We start from the raw sequence: 22393 nt of genomic DNA on the forward strand, positions 1-22393 counted from the left end.
AAGAGTTCTTTATTTCTGCTCTCTAGAACAGCAGAAAGGCACCTGCGTGGTCAGTCCACAGCAAGTCCAAAGAAATGAGGAATTTCATGCAGTATATATATCCTCCAGGCACCCTCTCCCCCTTCCCCAGGAATCCAGCCACATCAGTTTGTACATGCAGGTTGACATCACAGATGTTCCTGCTCCGCCACTCTTAACCATAAAAGGGTATTCCTTCCTATACTTGTGACCATAAAAGGATATTCCTTCCTATACTTCTGACCATAAAAGGTTCTTCCTGTTCCTACTCTTATCTTGGAGCAAGAGGTCACCATCTCCAAGAACACACTCTGGCACTGTTCCCAGACTAGGTCTGTGCGCCTTTTGGTCAGGATATAAGATAAGGCACAGATGTGTCTTCCCTGTTCTACTGGTACAGTCAAGGTCTTCCTTGCCGTCACAAACTGATAAAGGAGAGGGCTCTGAGCACTTGTTTATACAGCTGGGTTTTTGGCTCAAGAGCTCAAGTTAAAGCATTTTAGCTAAGGGAAAATAGGGATTTTGGTGCAGTTTCAAACTGCCTGCACAGTCAGTTTTGGGTTTGGGAAACCCATTCCTTCAGCATTGCAAGATTATGTGATGGATTATATCCCGAACCAATTGCCCTGCTCTGCTGCATCCCATATTCCAGATACTCTGACAGAGGTACCCCAAAAAAGCAATCTCACCAACAGGAATAGGAGCAAACACCCTCCTTTCCCCACCAAACTCCCAAGTCTATGACCATTCCTCATGCTTGGAGACAGGATCGCAGCACAGTGGGCTAGCGTTTCCAGGCAGAATCCGGAAGGGCTCTTGTTTGAATTCTGTACAGCTGTTGTTCGAGCAGACAATCCTGAGCTGATTGAACCAATGGTCTCACTTGCACACCCTCCAACATCCTGGGGACGCAAATCAGGATGCGCCATATTTGGTCCCGAGCTCTCGCACATGCGCAGTAGCACAAGACCCAAAAGCAAGCGGCTTTCGTTCTGGCACTCTGCCAGTTCACTTGTGCCGGAATGCCAGACCCAAAAAATGGGACGTTTTGGGATCTGGAATAGGCTTCTGTAATTCCAGGATGTCGCCGCTGTGACGTTAACATATGAGAGTGCTGGAGGTGAAATAGTTAAACAGGTTACCCAATCAGAACCCAGGGGGGTGGAGTCAGAGGGACTATAAAACCAACTTCGGGGGGAGTTTGTTGGGAATTGGGTGGTTGGTTGGAGTGGGAGTGAATTGGGATAGAGTTTGGGGGTAGGTTGAGTTAGTGTAGCGAAATAAGCCGAGTCAGGAATAGTTAGGGGCTAGGAAGACAAGTAAATATCTGAGAGGTGGTTTAGTGAGTGTGAGCAGGTAGTGGAAGTTATAGGTCTGGATAGGCACCCCATGGGACGCGGGTGGCACTGTGGGTTAAACCACAGAGCCTAGGGCTTGCCGATCAGAAGGTCGGTGGTTCGAATCCCCGTGACAGGGTGAGCTCCCGTTCCTCACTCCCAGCTCCTGTCAACTTAGCAGTTTGAAAGCACATCAAAGTGCAAGTAGATAAATAGGTACTGTTCCAGTGGGAAGGTAAACAGCATTTCCGTGCACTGCTCTGGTTCGCCAGAAGTGGCTTAGTCATGCTGGCCACATGACCCGGAAGCTGTACGCCAGCTTCCTTGGCCAATAAAGCGAGATGAGCGCTGCAACCCCAGAGTTGGCCACGACTGGACCTAATGGTCAGGGGTCCCTTTACCTTTACCTTTAGGCACCCCATGAATGTAATTGACTGATACTGTTTATGAAACCACACGCTCGTTAAACTGCAATAAATAAACAGAAGTTTATGTTCCAATTTAACCCTGACCGGACTCAGTATTGTACCAGGTAGGGCCTGGGTGGTGGCAGCGAGAAATAAAGTGGTGGCACAGGGATCAATAGGCGGTGAAACGTCCGGAGACCCTGTGTGATCGCCACACCCACTTAAATCGGGACTGTTGAGTGGCATGCACTTGGTGCGAGACAGGTTCCTCATCCCTTCCAATTTGTTTCAACAGGTCCATCATTGATGTGGCAACAACTTCTGGAAATTTCAATGGAATCAAGTATATTTGGTAGGATAGGCCAGCTTCCCACACAGAGACAAGGCAGGAAGGACCCCTGCAGTTTAGATTACAGTGGTGCCTCGCAAGACGAAAATAATCCGTTCCGCGAGTCTCTTCGTCTAGCGGTTTTTTCGTCTTGCGGAGCAACCCTATTAGCGGCTTAGCGGATTAGCGCTATTAGCGGTTTAGCGGTTTAGTGGCTATTAAAGGCTTAGCGGCTTAGCGGCTAAAAGGCTATTAGCGGCTTAGCGGCTTAGAAAAAGGGGGGAAGTGGGGGAAAATCGGAACACTCGCAATACATTTTTGTCTTGCGAAGCAAGCCTATAGGGAAATTCGTCTTGCGAAGCAGCTCAAAAACGGAAAACCCTTTCGTCTAGCGGGTTTTCCGTCTTGCGAGGCATTCGTCTTGCGGGGCACCACTGTATTTTAATCCATGAAGGGTGGGAGTCCCAGAAGACCACAGGCTCCCCATCTCTGACCTAGTGCCCCGGCTACTGAACTACCATTCCCTGAGGCGATGCGTCAAATATCCATGCAATGCAAGGGAACTGCATCTCTCCTACCTGTTAATGGCATGCACAGGTGGAGGTGGAGCGCCTGCAAGCCTAGCACAAGCATAATAATCGCCAATAGACTCGACGATCCCACACAAGGTAGCGCTGAACATGCCCAGCACGGCGGCGGCTGTCACTGTGGGGATGCCCCACTGGCCTAGAGCAAGCAAAGGGGAGCAGCTGTTAGCTGGAGCAGAATGTTGCCTTCACTTTAAAACTGAATAATAACAGCAGCAATAATCACAATAAATTTTATTATTAGCCCCAGCCACTCCGGGCAGCTTCCAACAAATATAAAAGCATAATAAAACACCAAACATTCAAAACTTCCCCATACAGGGCTAAATTCAGGTGTCTTCTAAAAGTTCTTTATCTCCTTGACATCTGATGGGAGGGCGTTCCACAGGGCAGGTGCCACTACCGAGAAGGTCCTCGATATAACCTGAACACTTTATTCTTCATCCATACCACATCAACTCTCTCACAGATTAACCCACACAATCCTTTATACCAGGCCCTTGAGGACATTTTTGACGGCCCTCAGCAACATTTGACCGAGCCCACCCTTGCAACCTTCCCCCTGCTGTTTACCAAGCTTTGGGAAGGACGTGTGAGGGCTCTGACACGGTCCTAGAATCCTCCTGCCTCCTTCCCAAAACCTAGCTAGGGACATCCTATACAGTGGTACCTCAGGTTACATACGCTTCAGGTTACAGACGCTTCAGGTTACAGACTCCACTAACCCAGAAATAGTACCTCAGGTTAAGAACTTTGCTTCAGGATGAGAACAGAAATCGTGCTCCGGCGGTGCAGCGGCAGCGGGAGGCCCCATTAGCTAAAGTGGTGCTTCAGGTTAAGAACAGTTTCAGGTTAAGAACGGACCTCCGGAACGAATTAAGTTCTTAACCCAAGGTACCACTGTACCTTTTTAAAATGTGGCTCTTTTCGGCGAGGCTGTTATTGGGTTGTTGCTTTTATTCTGATTATATATGTTGTGGTCTTTTCTTTGAACCGCCCTGAGACCTCTGGGTATAAGGTAGTATATAAACTCTAAATAAATAAATATTATTATAATAATAATAATAATAATAATAATAATAATAATAATAATAATAATAGCTAGCAGTGAGTATGTATGAGTAGTACAGACTCATGAAATTTTGGGCACTTCCCCTATAGATGCAGCTATGGACTATCCTGAGGGCTGTGGCTATGGGGGGTGTTCTAACACATCATACATTTGGCATGCAGGTGGCACTGTGGTCTAAACCACTGAGCCTCTTGGGCTTGGCAATCAGAAGGTTGGCGGTTCGAATCCCCACAGTGGAGTGAGCTCCAGTTGCTCGGTCCCTGCTCCTGCCAACCTAGCAGTTCGAAAGCACGCCAGTGCGAGTAGATAAATAGGTACTGCTCTGGAGGGAAGGTAAATGGCGTTTCTGTGCGCTGCTCTGGTTCGCCAGAAGCGGCTTAGTCATGCTGGCCACATGACCCGGAAGCTGTACGCCGGCTCCCTCGGCCAATAAAGCGAGATGAGCGCCGCAACCCCAGAGTTGTCCACAACTGGACCTAACGGTCAGGGGTACCTTTACCTTTTAACCATCCAGGGGTCCTTTGCCTTTTACCTTTACATTTGCCAGTAAATCCCTACTCAGCTCTGAAGCTTACTGGGTGATTTTGAGCCCACAGATCTACCTCAGAGGGTTGTTGTGAAGATGGAAGCTGGGGAGATGGAGAAGCAAGAGTCGGAAGGGAAGATCCATCGCTACTTACAAGGGTAAGGGAGACGGAACCACGGTGCAATGGATATTATTTCTCCTCTAGCGTCTGTTCTGGCCTTGAATCCATAGGCATCTACATCACGAGGAAATACATCTGTCACTGTCAGAATGTAACACAGCAGCCAGACCACCAAGATGGCCAGAATGATCTGAAGAGGAAACAGATATGGCAATGGTACCCACTGCTTTTCACTGCCCTAACTTGCCTCACTCCTACAGCCTTAGAGAGAATCCTGTGAACATTTACTCAGACGTAAATCTTGCCAAGTTCAATGAGACTGACTTCTGGGAAACTGGACAGGATTGCAGCCTGAGTACGTCAAAGGGGAAAGGGAAACAGGATCATAACCTTTCTGCTTTGCTATCAGTCACTACATATACCTTTAAAATCTCTCTCTCGTCTTTTAACATATGTGATTGTTTAAACCATGGGTAAGCAAACTAAGACCCGGGGGCCGGATCCGGCCCAATCGCCTTCTCAATCATGCCCGCGGACGGTCCGGGAATCAGCATGTTTTTACATGAGTAGGATGTGTCCTTTTATTTCAAATGCATCTCTGGGTTATTTGTGGGGCATAGGAATTCGTTCATTGTTATTTTTCAAAATATAGTCCACCCCCCACAAGGTCTGAGGGACAGTGGACTGGCCCCCTGCTGAAAAAGTTTGCTGACCCATGGTTTAAACTATTTTTATGCATGTAACTGTTGTAAATCACGCTGGGGTGCCTCAGGGGAGGCAGTCTGTAAATTAAATAAAAGTCTTTGCTCGTTCCATTTTAAAATTATTTCTGGTATCCAAGATGACAAGACTCCAGAGAGGCTGTTGCATTATACAACCGACAGGTTAGGGTCCTTTCAATATGACGTGCGTGCTTGCAAACGTGCTTCAATTTTTACCCTCATCCATAGCACGGAATCCAAACATTGCTTCTCTTGAAATTGCATTTTCCTAGCATCCATCCTGCTACGTTTTGTCACTGGGAATATTAGATTCTTCCCTGAGACAGCTTTTTCAGCACCACTGCAATTGCTGTGAGGAACGGGGTTGTGCAAGTCATTCCGAGCGACACTGTGACCATCAACACAATTAATTCCTCACTCGCAGCATTCGCCGCATGTCAACCCTTTCATTTCTTTTTATTGCATGAAAATGGAAACGTTCCGTTTTTCTTCGCCCTCGAGCCAAAGTAAGCTCTCAATAGAAACAGAGAGAGAAGTTCCCTTCCTAGTTTCACATCTGTGTCTTGCTAAGGGTTTAGCTACATGTTCTATGCATTTGCAAGATAAGCATGCGCTCGGGACCCCCATGACTGGGGAAACAGATGGGGAAAGTGGTAGGAAACGGAAGTGTTAAACCCTGTCCCTTTTTTCCAGCTCCAAATGGACAATTTGGTCTTCTGGTGTTAGGTGTGGGGTGGAAACTGTTGGTTTCTGTTTGTTGCCACTGTGCAGTGCTTGGAGTCACAGGACTCTGTTTACATTCCAGAGATTCCATACTGCTGGAAGTCTCACGGAAGACAGGAGACGGATGTGATGTTTACTGGTTTCCTGTTCCTTTGTTTTTCAGTTGCTCTCTGCTCTCACAGAGAGATGATGTATTTCTTTATTGTCTGTGTAGCTTAGTAATAAAACTCTTAGCATGTAGCTCATATTTCTCGTCACTTCTGCTGCTTTGAAACTCTGAGAAATGGGAACGTGCTTGGAGCCTTATTAGAGGCTCAGGTCGTTAATTATCGTCGGAGGGCGATTCCGGAGGAGCTTGGTTGAACGCAGGTTCCGACAGAAACAGCCTCTTGGGACAAACTGACATCTGTGTCAGGCCAAATCTGGCCTGCAGACAGGAGGTTCCCCACATCTGTGATCTAGGATATGGTAGGGGTGGGATATAGCGGATTTCCTTGGAGGGATGTTGACAGTGGACAGCTTAAGTCAGTGAGGCACTGAGGAGAACCAAACCTCTCCCTCTTTCCCCATCCTTCTCTCTTTCTGCCACTCCTTCTCTCTCCCTCTTTACTGGCGAAGGGATATTTCATTCTCGCCAGGTAATTTTCATTGATACTCGGCCCAGTATACCTGAAGGAACGTCTCCACCCCCATCGTTCTGCCCGGACACTGAGGTCCAGCTCCAAGGGCCTTCTGGCGGTTCCCTCACTGTGAGAAGTGAAATTACAGGAAACCAGGCAGAGGGCCTTCTCGGTAGTGGCGCCCGCCCTGTGGAACGCCCTCCCATCAGATGTCAAGGAAATAAACAACTATCTGACTTTTAGAAGACATCTGAAGGCAGCCCTTTTTAGGGAAGTTTTTAATGTTTGAGCCTTTATTGTGTTTTTCATGTTCTGGGGAAACCCAGCCAGATGTGTGGGGTAGAAATAATAAATTATTATTATTATTATACTCTGTTGAGTTCTCTTGAACCAGTCATTTACTCTGAGCTTAAACTATCGCACAGGTGGTAGGGAAGCCATATTTTGAAGAGCAAAAAAAAAAAAGAGGACACATTTGTAGACTTCTGCTTTTAGCTATGGATCGCTATGGCGACTCTCATTTTACATGCCTATGAAAATGAGGATGTGTCCTGGAAAATAGAGGACATTTGGTATGTTGTTTTTGGAATTAAAAGGCACAGTCAGCCTCAACCTTCCAGTGATGGACCAGAGTGAAGACTTGCTCACTCCAGTCTGCCCACAAAGGCCATGACTAGCCGATTCAAATAAAGAATTTTGGCGGGAAGTCCCACAAGCCGGGAAACAATTCCTCCATGTGGGGGGCGGGCTGGGCCAGGCCACAAAAGACTCCCACCCAGAATTCGGGTAAGTGAACCTTATATACTACCCTGAGGTTGTTTTTGGAATTCAAATGTAATAAATAAATAAAACAAGCCCTTGGATAATGGAGTGAAATCATCAAAATCTGACCAAACTGTGACCACGGCAAGTTTGCCCTATTGAACAATGGGGACCTTTCTTACCGGGAACATCTTGAAGATCTGAATTCGGAACACAGTGCACCCTTGTCCCCATTTGTAGCCAGGGAGGAGAAAAGACACGTTTCGTAGGTACTGAGCAAACAAAATGATTAAGAAAATTGACCTGTTCAAAACAGAAAAAGGCATCGTGAAAAGCAGAGATCAAGAGCAATCAGGGCACAGAAACATTAGAACCAATTCACACAACTTCAAATTGCACATATTTTGCTACTGTTAAGGATTCACTTGCCAAGAACGTAATGTTATCCGTGCAGTTTTGACTTTTACATTTTCAAAAACAAAAATTGGCATTGCTGGCAGCGACAAGTCACATGAACTGGCCTCGAATCTGTTCTGGATGGAGAAATTTAACAGCACTGGAGCAGGATTTGGCCTTATAATGTGATTTGTGCTTAGGAATTACAACTCTGCAGCTGTTCTGTTCCTTTGCAGGTTTGATTCGTTCTTTCTCCACAAGTTGAAAAATGAGTGCAGTAGAGTCCCTAATGTCCCTCTGATTTTAATCTGACACTAACACCCACTGGGCCTATCACCTCCTGGCAAATAGAAGGAGAAGAAATGGAGGCAGTGAGAGATTTTACTTTCTTGGGCTCCATGATCACTGCAGACGGTGACAGCAGTCATGAAATTAAAAGACGCCTGCTTCTTGGGAGAAAAGCAATGACAAACCTAGACAGCATCTTAAAAAGCAGAGACATTGCCTTGCCAACAAAGGCCCATATAGTTAAAGCTATGGTTTTCCCAGTAATGATGTATGGAAGTGAGAACTGGACCATAAAGAAGGCTGATCGCCGAAAAATTGATGCTTTTGAATTCTGGTGCTGGAGGAGACTCTTGAGAGTCCCATGGACTGCAAGAGGATCAAACCTCTCCATTCTGAAGGAAATCAGCCCTGAGCGCTCACTGGAAGGACAGATCGTGAAGCTGAGGCCCCAATACTTTGGCCACCTCATGAGAAGAGAAGACTCCCTGGAAAAGACCCTGATGTTGGGAAAGATGGAGGGCACACAGAGAAGGGGACGACAGAGGACAAGATAGTTGGACAGTGAAATATACTCAGAGTCGCAAAGTGATTTCATGCTCTTTATTCAGCTCATAGTGGTGAGGAGGAATGAATGGATGTCCCCTCAGAGTATCTGCTTTATATACATTATTTACACAATGGGCTGCACATGATTGGTTAATTCTGGAATTCTACTGTAAGCCAATCAGGTTGTGGATTCACTTATATCTGGAGCATGATTGGGTGCTTCCTGCCAACCAATCAGACTGCTGCATTGTTCTTGGACCAATCAGACTGCTGCATTCTGAATCCTATTGTTCTAGGACCAATCAGACTGCTGCAATTTGGATCCTATTGTTCTAGGACCAATCAGACTGCTGCAGTTTGGATCCTATTCAACTCAGTACATAACACCCCTCCCCTCTAAGTTCCAGTCCTGCCCGGGAGGTCGCATTCATAGTCCTCGAGGTACGCCGGCGGCCTACGTGTGCGTTGCGGCCTGGGGTGTTCCCTGGTCCGGGGTTCAGGTTCTGGCTCGTGTTCCAAGGATGCTGGCTGTGATGGGCCTGTTTGGTCTGGCGCAACCGGCTCGCTCAGTTGTGGTTCTGGTTCCGGTGTCCTTTCGGCCTCGCGGGTCCTCTCTGTATTTACTGATTCTGCCTCTCCTGCTGGCCCCTCCTGGTCTATGGGCCTCACTGCCCCTCTGTTCCCTTGGGACTCCTCTGACCTTTCCTCCTCCTGGTTTTCTCCTGGGAATCGTCGCCGTATCTGGTCGCAGTGGCGGCGCCAGCATTGCCCCCCATCTGTTAGCACCTCGTACGACACGGGGCCAGTGACCCTGGTGACTGTGGCGGGTACCCATGCTGGGCCTGCCCCAAAATTCTTTGCGTACACTGGGTCCTGGGCCTCGAAGGTCCGGGGGTTCCTGCCTTCCCCCACCACTACCTCATCCTGAGCTCTATCGGGGTGAAGGCGGTCCAATCTGATTGCAAGGCGCCGACCCATTAGTAGTTCAGCAGGGCTCCGGCCAGTCGTTGAGCTGGGGGTGCTGTGCTGTGCTAGGAGGAATGTGGCAAGGCGGTACTCCCAATCCCCTTGCGTCATGCGGCGAAGGGTGTCCTTGGTGGTCCGCACCATGCGTTCTGCTTGGCCATTGGTGGCAGGGTGGAATGGTGCCGAACGGATGTGGCGGATGGCGTTCTGCGCTGTGAAGGTTTGGAATTCTCCTGACGTAAATGCAGTCCCGTTGTCTGAGACGAGAGTGTCCGGGAGCCCGTGGGTTGCAAACAGCCTGCGTAGTACCCGGATGGCTGCGGACGTGGAAGTGGACGGTACCAGTGCGACTTCCAGCCATTTGGTGTAGGAGTCCACCACTATGAAGAATGTTTTCCCCTGAAAGGGGCCAGCGAAGTCCACATGCAGGCGTGACCATGGTGCTCGGGCGGACTCCCAGGACTGGACTGGGGCCCTTGGGGGATCTGGGCGGGATTCTTGGCAGGCCTGGCAGTGTTTGACCCAGGCCTCTATCTCTCCGTCGATCCCTGGCCACCACACATAACTCCTGGCAAGGGCCTTCATTCTTACTACCCCTGGGTGTGTCTCGTGTAGGGCTGTGAGGACCCTTTTGCGGAGGGGCTGGGGAACAACGACCCTGCTTCCCCATAACAGGCACCCCTTGTGGGCCGACAGTTCATGTTTGCGGGTTGTGTAGCCAGCGAATTCTGGCCCAGGGCTGCTGCTGGGCCATCCCCTCCACACCCAGTCCAGGACCCGGGAGATGACCCTATCTTTCTTGGAATGGTGTGCAACTTCTTGTGCCTGAATGGGGCGGTCGGGAAGCAGCTCCAGGCTCATAACCTCTTGTGCAGGTGCTGGGTCGGGGCCTGTTTCCGGTAGTGGTAGCCTGCTGAGGGCGTCCGCATGGCCCATTGCCTTCCCCGGGCGGTGAATCAGTGCATACTGGTAGCTGGCAAGGAAAATTGACCACCTGAGGACGCGAGGAGACAGCACTTGGGGGGTCTGCTTTTCGGGGGCAAACAAGCCAAGCAACGGCTTGTGGTCAGTCACCACGGTGAAGGGCCGCCCGTACAAGAAATCATGGAATTTTTTTACTCCCTTCACGATTGCCAGACCCTCTTTGTCTATTTGTGAGTAGTTCCGCTCGGTTGCGTTGAGTGTCTGGGAAAAGTATGCCACCGGTACCTCTCTTCCATCCGGGAGTTGGTGCCCCAGGACAGCGCCAATGCCATAGGGTGAGGCGTCGCATGCTAGCACCACCGGCAGCCTCTCGTCGAAGTGTGCCAAGACCGAGTTTGAGACAAGCAAGTCCTTGACTGCCTGGAATGCGGCCTCCTGGCGCTGGCCCCACATCCAAGGGGCCCGCTTGTCCAGGAGTCTGTGTAGGGGCTCTGCTACCGCCGCCTTGTGGGGAAGGAAGGAATGGTAAAAGTTCAATAGTCCCAAGAAGGCCTGAAGTTCAGTCTTGCTCTTGGGTGCTGGGGCATCACAGATGGCCCGTACCTTGTCCCCAGTCGGGTGGACCCCTTCTGCATCCACCATAAATCCCAGAAAGTCCACCTGAGGCACTCCTAGTAGACATTTTTCCCGCTTCACCTTGAGACCCGCCGTCTGGAAACGGTGCAGAACGGTGCGGAGGCGGTCCTCAAACTCCTCTGGTGTGGGCCCGGCAATCAACACATCATCGAAGAAGGGGGTGACGCCAGGAATCCCTTTAAGGAGCGAGTCCATTAGATTCTGGAATATGCCTGGTGCCACACTGACACCGAATTGCAGCCGCTTTACCCTGAATGCTCCTCTGTGCGTCACAATCGTCTGTGCCTCTGCTGTGGCCTCATCTACTGGCAGCTGTTGATATGCTTGGGCCAAGTCCAGCTTGCCAAAAATTTTCGACCCAGCCAGGGTGGCAAGGACATGGCTGACCACTGGCACTGGGTATGCATGGGCTGTGAAGGCCTTGTTTATGGTACATTTGTAGTCTGCACAGATGCGGACCGAACCATTAGGCTTGACGGGTGTGACGATTGGAGTTTCCCAGGGGGCATTAGGCACCGGCTCCAGCACTCCTTGCTCCACGAGGCGGTCCAATTCCTCGTCTATACGGGGTTTCAGGGCGAACGGGACCCGGCGGGCCTTGAGCCTGACCGGTCGTACTGCAGGGTCAAGCTGTAGAGCAATGGGGGGCCCCGTATACTGTCCCAAATTCCCATCGAAAACCCCTGGAAATTCCTTGCAGATGGCGTCCACGTCCACTTGTAAGGTAGTGTGGTTCACCCCGGTGATGGCTAGCCCCAGTGGTCCAAACCATGCCAATCCCAGTAAGCTAATGTAGGGGCCCTTGACCACAAGCAAGTCCAGTTGCCGCGTCCGCCCTCGGTATTGCACCCTGAAGGTCCCCACCCCCATTGTGGGGACCTTACGTTTCTGGAAGTCCCGTAGGGTGAATGGGGCCGGCCTGAGTTTGGGACCCCCAGTAGGACACAGTTTCCTTAAGGTCTTTGCCGAGATTATGGATAGAGTTGAACCCGTGTCAAGCTCCATGCGGCATGGGGTCCCCTCTATCTGTACCTCTACATAAATTTTCTCTACGTTGGGGTGGGGCAACTGGTATACCTGGCAGTCCGTGAGCTCCGTCGAGTTGCCTTGGTGCGTTGGGCCCCGGGACCTGGGGCTCTTGGATTGGTCATCTGATGCCTGGCGTCGGGTGGGCCGAGCCCGACACACCCGGGCGATGTGTCCCAATTTTCTGCACTGCCTGCACTCTGCGTTGCGGAAACGGCAGCTCCTCCTCTCGTGACTCTCCCCGCAGCTTGCGCAGTTTCCTCCTTCTCGTCGAGGCAGCTGTGGTGTGTGCGCTGCTTGAGTGCGCTGCTGTACTCGGTGCACCTCCTCCCTGTCGGATCCTGAGTCGTCGGTGAGGTCTTCGTGGTGGACCCTGGGTTGGGATGGCAGGCTCGGCCGTGCCTCTTGCGTCGACCTCTCGGCAGCTTCCGTTGCCAGGGCCTCCTCCAGAGCGACCTGGAACGTTAGGTCCTTCTTGGCGTAGAGGCGTCGTTGCAGCTTCTCATCCTTCAGGCCACCGACGAGGCGGTCACGAAGCATGTTCTCCAGCTCTGAGAAGTTGCAGAACCGGGCGGCTTGGCGGAGAGAGGTCACAAACCCAGTTATGGTTTCCCCAGGGGCTTGTCGCTTTGCGTAGAAGGCATTTCGACGAGCCACCACTGAGGGCTGCGGTGAAAAGTGCCCCTTCAGCTGTTCCATTATTGTTTTGTATGGAACAGTAGCGACGTCTTCAGGCGCAAGGAGAGCCCGGGCGATTTCAAACGTCTCCTCTCCACAGACGCTGAAGAGTATCGCCCTCTTCTTGGCGTCTTCTTCGTCGGTGACCCCTTTGGCTTCTAGGAGGAAGGTGAAACGGGAGGCGTACGCTTCCCAGTCTCCAGATGCTGGGTTGAATGGTGAGAAGCTGCAGTTGGCTGCCATTCTGAGTTCCTTGTGTCCCGGAGCTGAAGCCTGGATACACGGTGCGAGGCCGCGGTGCGGCAGGTGGCGGTGCTGCGGTGCTGTGTGTGGCAGTCAGCTCAGCGGGATCCCACCTTCGTCGCCAGTGAAATATACTCAGAGTCGCAAAGTGATTTCATGCTCTTTATTCAGCTCATAGTGGTGAGGAGGAATGAATGGATGTCCCCTCAGAGTATCTGCTTTATATACATTATTTACACAATGGGCTGCACATGATTGGTTAATTCTGGAATTCTACTGTAAGCCAATCAGGTTGTGGATTCACTTATATCTGGAGCATGATTGGGTGCTTCCTGCCAACCAATCAGACTGCTGCATTGTTCTTGGACCAATCAGACTGCTGCATTCTGAATCCTATTGTTCTAGGACCAATCAGACTGCTGCAATTTGGATCCTATTGTTCTAGGACCAATCAGACTGCTGCAGTTTGGATCCTATTCAACTCAGTACATAACAGACAGTGTTCTTGAAGCTACAAACATGAATCTGACCAAACTGCGGGAGACAGTGGAAGACAGGAGTGCCTGGCGTGCTCTGGTCCATGGGGTCATGAAGACTCGGACACGACTAAACGACTAAACAACAACAAATACCCGCAAACCTTCTGTTTCAGTGTGTCTGAAGAAGTGTGCATGCACACGAAAGCTTCTACCAAGAACAAACTTAGTTGGTCTCTAAGGTGCTACTGGACAATTTTTTTATATATTTCGACTGCGTCAGACCAACACGGCTACCTACCTGAATCTAGACCCACAACCCTGAGATACCTGAGGCCACATAGCAGTAATAATTCATGTCTAATAATCTCAGAATACAGTGGTACCTTGGGCTACATACGCTTCAGGTTACATACGCTTCAGGTTACAGACTCCGCTAACCCAGAAATAGTGCTTCAGGTTAAGAACTTTGCTTCAGGATGAGAGCAGAAATTGTGTTCCAGCGGTGCAGTGGCAGCAGGAGGCCCCATTAGCTAAAGTGGTGCTTCAGGTTAAGAACAGTTTCAGGTTAAGAACGGACCTCCGGAACGAATTAAGTACTTAACCTGAGGTACCACTGTACCTAGTTTGCTCTGGATTGTACCCAGTATATTTAAGATCTGTTTTTTTTTCTGATTTTACAAAGATTTTATGTCATAGTGGAATATATATCAGGATTTAATTGAGATATTATCGGGTCAAAGCCAGAGAAACACATTTTGGAATTTAAACCTGAATCGATAATTGTCAAAGCAGTAGCTAGAAAATCCTATACTATTCTGTGATCTTTTTCTTTATCTCTCCCTTTCAAACAACATCATTACAACTAACTTATCAGTGAGCACTTTGCACATTTCATCTAAAACTGAGGATCAAGTAGGAAATGCTCCAAAATTAGATGCATAATCACACACAAGGGAATTGGCATGGAAGTCGAACACCTTGATGAGGAAGTCTTTCGGCAACTGGATAGTTTGTGCATCTGCAGTTTGTTGCTTTTGAGATTATGCAGTACAGTGGTACCTTGGTTTAAGAACAGCTTAGTTTATGAACAACTTGGATTAAGAATGCTGCAAACCCGGAAGTAGGTGTTTTGGTTTGTGAACTTTGCCTTGGAAGCAGAACATGTTCTGCTTCCCGTTGAGTGTGTTCCATTTGTAAATTGAGTCCCCCGCTGCTATGGGAAAGGACGCCTTGTTTTAAGAATGCTTTGGTTTAAGAACGGACTTCGGGAATGGATTACGTTCGTAAACCCGGGTACCGCTGTAGTTCTGCAACTCTACTCTTGCGTCAATTTGAAATTCTGCTGTACTGAAAAAGTGGTGCTTACAGTGCTGCAATGCCCCAGTGCGATCCTGCTCTGTCGCCGGCAGCTTGGAACACGGACAGCCCAATTAAGGAGACGGTGGGGGTGACGGTGAGGGGCCCAATGTAGTTTAGCATGGCCCCAGGGAGGCCCACCAGACCAATGACTACCTCAACCAGGCTGGAAACGATGATTGCTCCTTGGATCTGTGGGAGAAAAGAGACACAACGTGGATCAGGTCATGTTTCACCACAGATACTGTTATGTACTGAAGTTCTCACCCTGGGCCAGCAGGGGGATACTGTAGATAGTTCAGGTCCACATATGCAAATAAGGGATCGAAAGTGATGTTCAGTGATTGGATAGTTACAGAAAGTTGTTACAATTACGTTGTTCTGGAGCTCTATATAAGCAGGCTGGCTGAACCCTTCAGTTCAGTTCTGTTCTGTTCTGGCCTGTGAATAAACAAGAGCTGTCTGAAGCATCGCTGTGTCGTCTGATATGTTCACCCACAACTTAACAGATACTAGTATTGGCAACAAGAAATGTGAGATGTTGTGGACAGTAGGAGAGGATATATTGATTAAATATTATCCATATTGATTAAATATTATCCTTCCTCACTCACACTAGTGAGCTAGTAAAGGTAAAGGTAAAGGGACCCCTGACAGTTAAGTCCAGTCGCGGACGACTCTGGGGTTGCGGCACTCATCTCGCTGTACTGGCCGAGGGAGCCGGCGTTTTTCCGCAGACAGTTTTTCCGGGTCATGTGGCCAGCAGGACTAAGCCGCTTCTGTTGAACCAGAGCAGCACACAAAAACACTGTTCACCTTCCCACCAGAGCAGTACCTATTTATCTACTTGCACTTTGATGTGCTTTCTAACTGCTAGGTTGGCAGGAGCTGGGACCGAACAACAGGAGCTCACCCCGTCACGGGGATTCGAACCGCCGACCTTCTGATCGGCAGAGTACATTTCCCTGTATATTGCAGGAAGCTAGATGGTAGATTCGTTTGAATCTCTTGTGTTAAGCAATCCAGACTGGCTTATCCATATTGGATTGTTCCTGGTAAATTCCCCTTTATTCCCTCTTCAAAGAATAAGGACACAACAGTCTTCTCTTAAAAGTAGTTAGAAGTTTACTTGCATTCAATTCACAGTACAGTGGTACCTCGCAAGACGAATGCCTCGGAAGACGAAAGAGTTTTTCGTTTTTTGAGTTGCTTCGCAAGACAAATTTCCCTGTGGGCTTGCTTCACAAGACGAAAACGTCTTGCAAGTTTGTTTCCTTTTTCTTAAAACCGCTTGAAGAGGTGCAGTTGCAACTTGACCGTGCTTCACAAGACGAAAAATTCGCAAGACGAAAAAACTCACAGAACAAATTTATTTCGTCTTGCGAGGCACCACTGTATGATCCTGAAAGCAGGCTTTAGCTTGTAGTTACAGAAGAGAGTGTGGGTTCATCCCATCTGGTGAATGAGCTCATGCAGACAGCAAAAGCATCAAGAGGGAACAAGGCGAAAAAGCGAAAGGAGGAGGGGAAGATGTCTGCGTGACCAGCCCTTTTGCAGTGTCTGCCAGGGTCATGCCCATTTATCTAGTCACATACAGGGAGAAGATGCTCCAGACCAGGTATGACAGGAAGTCCTCCTGGCTGGAGTAACATTCCCCTGTGTGTCCACTCTGGGCAAACAGGAAATGTTGTATTTGACTGCTCTTGTGATGTTACATCCCACAAGAAAATCCACATTCTGTCATGGGGATGCATTATGCAAGTTGATAACATCTGCAGAAATTGACTTAGTTTGTAGACCTCCTTCAAGTTGCATAATTCTTAACTGAATTACAAATTTGATTTTCCTCCTTGTTTGGGATCACTTAGGCTGCAACCCTTATCTTGTGCTTTTGTTTTGTATTTTTATGCATTTCCCTGAGATCTCCGGATGAAGGATGGTATGCAAATTTAAGAAATAAATATTTTTTTTTAAAAAATAAACCCTTAATGCACACTTGCAAAGGTGTGCAGCCTAAGGCTGCAACCTTACACACACATTCCCACGTTGGAGTTACTTCTAAATTAACATGCATAGGATTGCACTCATAGCTTCTGATCTAGAAACTTTGACTTGGAGGAGGAAGCACCTGCATTTTGTCCCCATGACACTAGCAAAATGTATTCCACTGAATTATATCAGAGAGACTGAGGTTCTCCAGTTGGAGAACAGGTCCCAACAGGTCCAGCCAGTGTGGCCAATGGTCAGGAATAATGGAAGATGTCATCCAACACGGGGAATCATAGAATCATAGAATCATAGAGTTGGAAGAGACCACAAGGGCCATCGAGTCCAACCCCCTGCCAAGCAGGAAACACCATCAGAGCACTCCTGACATATGGTTGTCAAGCCTCTGCTTAAAGACCTCCAAAGTAGGAGACTCCACCACACTCCTTGGCAGCAAATTCCACTGTCGAACAGCTCTTACTGTCAGGAGGTTCTTCCTAATGTTTAGGTGGAATCTTCTTTCTTGTAGTTTGGATCCATTGCTCCGTGTCCGCTTCTCTGGAGCAGCAGAAAACAAAAGAACCTGGGAACATTGGTTCCCAGTTCCTGAATTACAGTTAGGTATTAATTATATTGTGACGCGGGTGGCGCTGTGGTCTAAACCACAGAGCCTAGGACTTGCCGATCAGAAGGTCGGCGGTTCGAATCCCCCCGACGGGGTGAGCTCCCGTTGCTCGGTCCCTGCTCCAGCCAACCTTGCAGTTCGAAAGCACGTCAAAGTGCAAGTAGATAAATAGGTACCACTCCGGCGGGAAGGTAAACGGCGTTTCCGTGAACTGCTCTGGTTTGCCAGAAGTGGCTTAGTCATGCTGGCCACATGACCCGGAAGCTGTACGCCGGCTCCCTCGGCCAGCAAAGCGAAATGAGCGCCGCAACCCCAGAGTCGGTCACTACTGGACCTAATGGTCAGGGGTCCCTTTACCTTTACCTTATTAATTGTATTTCAATAATAATAATAATAATAATATGTTTATTATTTATACCCCACCCATCTGGCTGGGTTGCCCCAGCCACTCTGGGCAGCTTCCAACAGAATACAGTGGTACCTTGGGTTACAGACGCTTCAGGTTATGTGATTTTGGGTTGCGCACCACGCCAAATCCAGAAGTATCGGAACGGGTTACTTCCGGGTTTCGGCACTCGCGCATGTGCAGAAGCACTAAATTGCACTTTGCTCATGCACAGAAGCACCGAATTGCAACCCGCGTGTTCGCAGATGTGGAGCTGCGGGTTGCGAACGGTGCAGGTTGCGAACGTGCCTCCCGCACGGATCACATTCGCAACCCGAGGTTCCACTGTATAAAACATTTCAGAATGCTTTATATCGCTTAAAACATCTAGAGCAGGAGTAGGCTAAATGGTGACCTACAGACGTTGCAGGTTAAGCCTCTTACTATACAATATAATTGTTCATGCTGGCCAGGGCTCATGGCTACATCTTGGCTACCCCGATTTAGATCACGAATAAGACAAAGATGGTGGTGCAGCAGGGGGAAGATACCGAAACCACTTTTTCTTGACTCCTTTCACTTATGAAAACTAAGCTTGCAAAGGCAAACAGGACTCCGCTGATAACAACTTAGCTTTCCTGCAAAAATATATCCCTGCCCGTTTTGGTTCAATTCGTTTTTACTGAAAGATTTCCATGGATAACGAAGGTCCATGTAAGAAAGATGTTAACTGATTAAGTTAATTTTATTGGAAATTAGTATTGGAAAACTGCTACAATGAGCTACATGGAAATACAGCTTGAGGAATTTGAAGAAGTCATTTAATAATGGTTATAAAAGTATGATTATAACAGGTAGGATCAATGTTTGTTTGTTTTTTATATTGTAATGTTTTTTCTTTTATGTTGTTTATGTTTGTTTTAAATTTGAAAAATTAATAAAACAATTTGAAAACAACAACAACAAAGGTCAATGTAACGTCTCCGTTTTCAATTCAGAGAGTCCTCTTTACTGGTTAGGCCAGGCTTCCTCAACCTCAGCCCTCCGGATGTTTTGAGACTACAATTCCCATCATCCCTGACCACTGGTCCTGCTAGCTAGGGATCATGGGAGTTGTAGTCCCAAAACATCTGGAGGGCTGAGGCTGAGGAAGTCTGGGTTAGGCATTGTGAGATGGGCGGGTAATGATCTATCATTCTTCTGCATAGTGTATGTGCGGGGAGGGGGTTGTTCACCTATTCATTTATGTGTTTTCGTTGGCGGTGCGACACGTTGGCGAGCCCAGAGCGTGGCTGGTTGGTTGCATTCAACTGATTGCAGTGCATTTTGTTTGTGCGTTTAAGGGAGAGGGGGTTTGATGGGTCAAATTAGCCTTCTCGATTCATATGCTTCCGTTTTCGTTTAATATGCATTACTTCCAAATAACTCCTCGGCAATGAAATCCCAGGATCTGTGTTACTTTAGAGGCCCCTTCCTGGAAAAGGCTGCTGTTCAACTTACTTCTCTCATCCTCGGCTGCCAAATGTGGGACGTGTTTAAAGGTAAGGTCCAGTTGCCATAGATCTCCCCTGCATAATGAGGCAAGAAAGGTCAACAGATAAATATAAGCACAAGGCCAGTAGAACGAAGCAACCCGTTTAATAGAGAATCAGTTAGCAAATGAAGCTTGTCAGCCAACTGCAGCAAAGACTTACGCTGTGTTACTCAACCCTTCTGAGGCAATTTCCACATGGCCAGCAATAAACACAATAGGTGCACAGTTGTTACACGTTTGTTGCATGCAATCCAAGCTCTTCCCCTTCCAAGTTTGCGCTTCTTGTTGTTTCCCGGCGCCAGACACATAATATTTTTTTACACGGAGCACCGAACCCTTATCCACCCTCCCACTCTATCCCTGCACATTCGCTGCTATTATAATTGCCGCATGAGATATGGTTGCAAGCTCTCTCTCTATTGGCAGAAATATGGAGTGAATTTTCAGCTCTTTTAAAAAGAGTTACAAACTGATGTGGACACTGAATTTAAGCTTGGAAAAGCGAGGATTTTAGTATTTATTGCATTTTAGTCACTTTTTAAAAACAAAAACTAACCCGAAGCTGCTAGCAACATAGTACAAATATTAAAAACTAAATATAACAATCAGAATAGGCGTAATGGAGAGAAATCGAAATTGACAGATTCACAGATTGACTACGCATTATGTTACCATCTTGGAAGCATGGGGAGGCCCTCAAATTATTCCTGTTCACTTGCTCTCCTCTCTACTTAAATCTCCCTTTGTGTAGAGATTTTCAAAAGGGATACATGACAAATCTGAAGAATCATCAATTGTGCAGGCTGTGTATGTTAGCCAGATTTAATACATTTCCCTCGATGATAGTAAGAGGAAGATATTTAGCTCTCCCAGAAGCAGAGCATCTCTGCAAATGTAGTAAACAGGAACCTGATACTTTGGAGCATATTCTCTTTTCTTGTGATTTTGGCAGTTATGCCAGAAGACAATTATTAGAGGCCTCACAACTTAACAGGCTTAATTCTATGCCACCAACAGTTCAGGACCTGCTCTCGGACAGGAACGATCAAATTACTTTAATAGTGGCTGAATTTTTGAGTGCTGTCCATGTAGAAAGACTGGGCCATTATAAAGAGATTTAGTGGTTCTTAATTAATCGGTGATGTGGTAGTGTTATATTGTATTATTTATGCAAATTGATTTTCTCTGGAGTTAAAGATCTGACATGGGACAAACCTTCTTATGCTGAATTTGTATTTTGCACAATTTGTATACGGCGTTTGTTTGATAATGTGCGGTTTGCTATGCCTAATAAAGGATTGACTTTTATTATTCCTGTTCTATCCCCTCACAACCTTCAGGATGAAACGAGTTTGAATTACCTTCTGGAGGACATTTCCATTTCTCCAAGGCCAGAATAGATTTGGCGGGAACCAGGAACGCTAAGGCGCTGGCTTGAAACAGAGGCAGCCTAGATTGCCAAAAAGAAAGAGAGAGTGACTTGCCACCATCAGCCACCCACAACTTCCTTAGGTTCGCTGACGGGTAGGGAGGTGGGGAGCTGAGCAAAACCTACCTAATTCCCACAGTGCTTTGGATAAGAGTCGTGATCCCCACGCAGCTGAAGATGGTACCAATGAGTTGGCTGATGGTGTATTGGTCCTTCCCTACGCACAGGGATTCTGCCAGTAGGAAGGGAACTGCGATGGTGCCACTGAAACATGTCAAGTAATGCTGGAGGGGGAAAATGGGAAGGAGGCTAGGTCAAAAGAGCACCTGATTAGACACATTCCCAAAATTTAAACCGCAGCTCAGGACCACAATACTTCCATATAATCCTACTCCATATAAACCTACCCCTGAGATTTCATCCTCTAAGGCCCTTCCTCCTTGAGAGGTCCAGAGGTTGGCAACACGAGAACAGGGCCTTTTCTGCAGTGGCTCCCTATCTGTGGAATGCCCTCCCCAGGGAGACTCACCGGGTGCCCTCCCTTAGGCACCAGGAGAAAATGTTTTTCTTTAAGGCACCAGTCTGGAGGGACCCTTATGTGACTGACTGACTGATCAAATTTGTATCCCGCCCTATACCCGTAGATCTGAGGGTGATTTACAACATAAAACGACAGTATTAGAAAATGCAAGTATTAGAAAAAACAAGAACAGGCCTTTGGCTGATTAACATTCTATGTCCTTTTAAATGTGCTGTGGGATTGAGGTTATAGGGTTGTTCTTGTTTTTATTGTGCAGTATACAAATTTGATCAATCAATCAATCAATCAATCATCACATAAGGGTCCCTCCAGACTGGTGTCTTAGTGCACATGTATTCTGCCATGTGTGTTTTCTCTTTTGGGCTGTTGATTGAGCATAGCATTATTAGCAGATATAGGTCATGCATGCCTTAAAAATACCAATCGTCTTTTCCCAGGCTTTTTCCAAATCTTTATGCGTCTTTTCCCAGGCTTTTTTAATATTAAAAAAGCCTGGGGAAAGACATATAAAGATTTGGAGAGAATGTGGGAAATGATCGTTGTTCAAAAAATCCTGAAGTTATGGTACTGAGATTGTATAGGACCTGATGGACTTATAGAGCAAAAGACTTTGTCCCTGCAAGATCAGCCCATCCCTATAGAAGGAAGAAGCCACCGCCAAAGAAGATAAGATTGGAGGAAGTTAATTAATGAACTATGCAGGACATATTAGTTAATTTGAAACCCAAGAAAGAAGAGGACATTGTCTTTTTTTATAAGGGGGGGGATGTTTAAGGCATACTTTTTAAGGGTTGCGTACGGATTTTTACATTAGTAGAACTTTTAAAAGTCACTTGTATTAAGATGAATAAGGTTTTAAAATTGGATTGTTAAGAATATAAGGCTTTACGGAAGTGCATGAATAAGCTAATATAATGGAACCATGAGGGGGAGTGGAGGGAAGTCAACTGAGTTAAGATTTAGGATTTGAATTTATATATTTGTTTTGCTTTGCTTTAAATTTGTATTGTTGTTGTTTTGATTTTTGTGGGTCTTTTGTTATTTTTGGGAAAATTAATAAAATGTTATCTTAAAAAAATACTAATTGTGAGATATCCAGATCACTCCTTTTAATAGCAAAAGGTGTCAAGTG

The 22393-nt window shown here is 47.4% G+C and overlaps 1 protein-coding gene across 1 annotated transcript in view; it reads right to left on the bottom strand.

The window, feature by feature from the left end:
* The window catches only part of SLC23A1 (solute carrier family 23 member 1), a 41550-nt gene that overhangs the window by 12499 nt on the left and 6658 nt on the right, over positions 1 to 22393 (bottom strand). The window contains exons 3-9 of the mRNA XM_082216386.1: positions 20847 to 21004; positions 20653 to 20741; positions 19258 to 19325; positions 14772 to 14953; positions 7406 to 7526; positions 4430 to 4586; positions 2669 to 2816 (exon numbers count right to left, since the gene is read on the bottom strand). Of these exons, the coding sequence (XP_082072512.1) occupies positions 2669 to 2816; positions 4430 to 4586; positions 7406 to 7526; positions 14772 to 14953; positions 19258 to 19325; positions 20653 to 20741; positions 20847 to 21004 (923 nt within the window). The remainder of the gene's footprint in view (positions 1 to 2668; positions 2817 to 4429; positions 4587 to 7405; positions 7527 to 14771; positions 14954 to 19257; positions 19326 to 20652; positions 20742 to 20846; positions 21005 to 22393) is intronic.

Source organism: Podarcis vaucheri (genome assembly GCF_965113315.1).
Source record: "Podarcis vaucheri genome assembly, chromosome: 3".
In the NCBI taxonomy this organism is placed as follows: Eukaryota; Metazoa; Chordata; class Lepidosauria; order Squamata; family Lacertidae; genus Podarcis; species Podarcis vaucheri.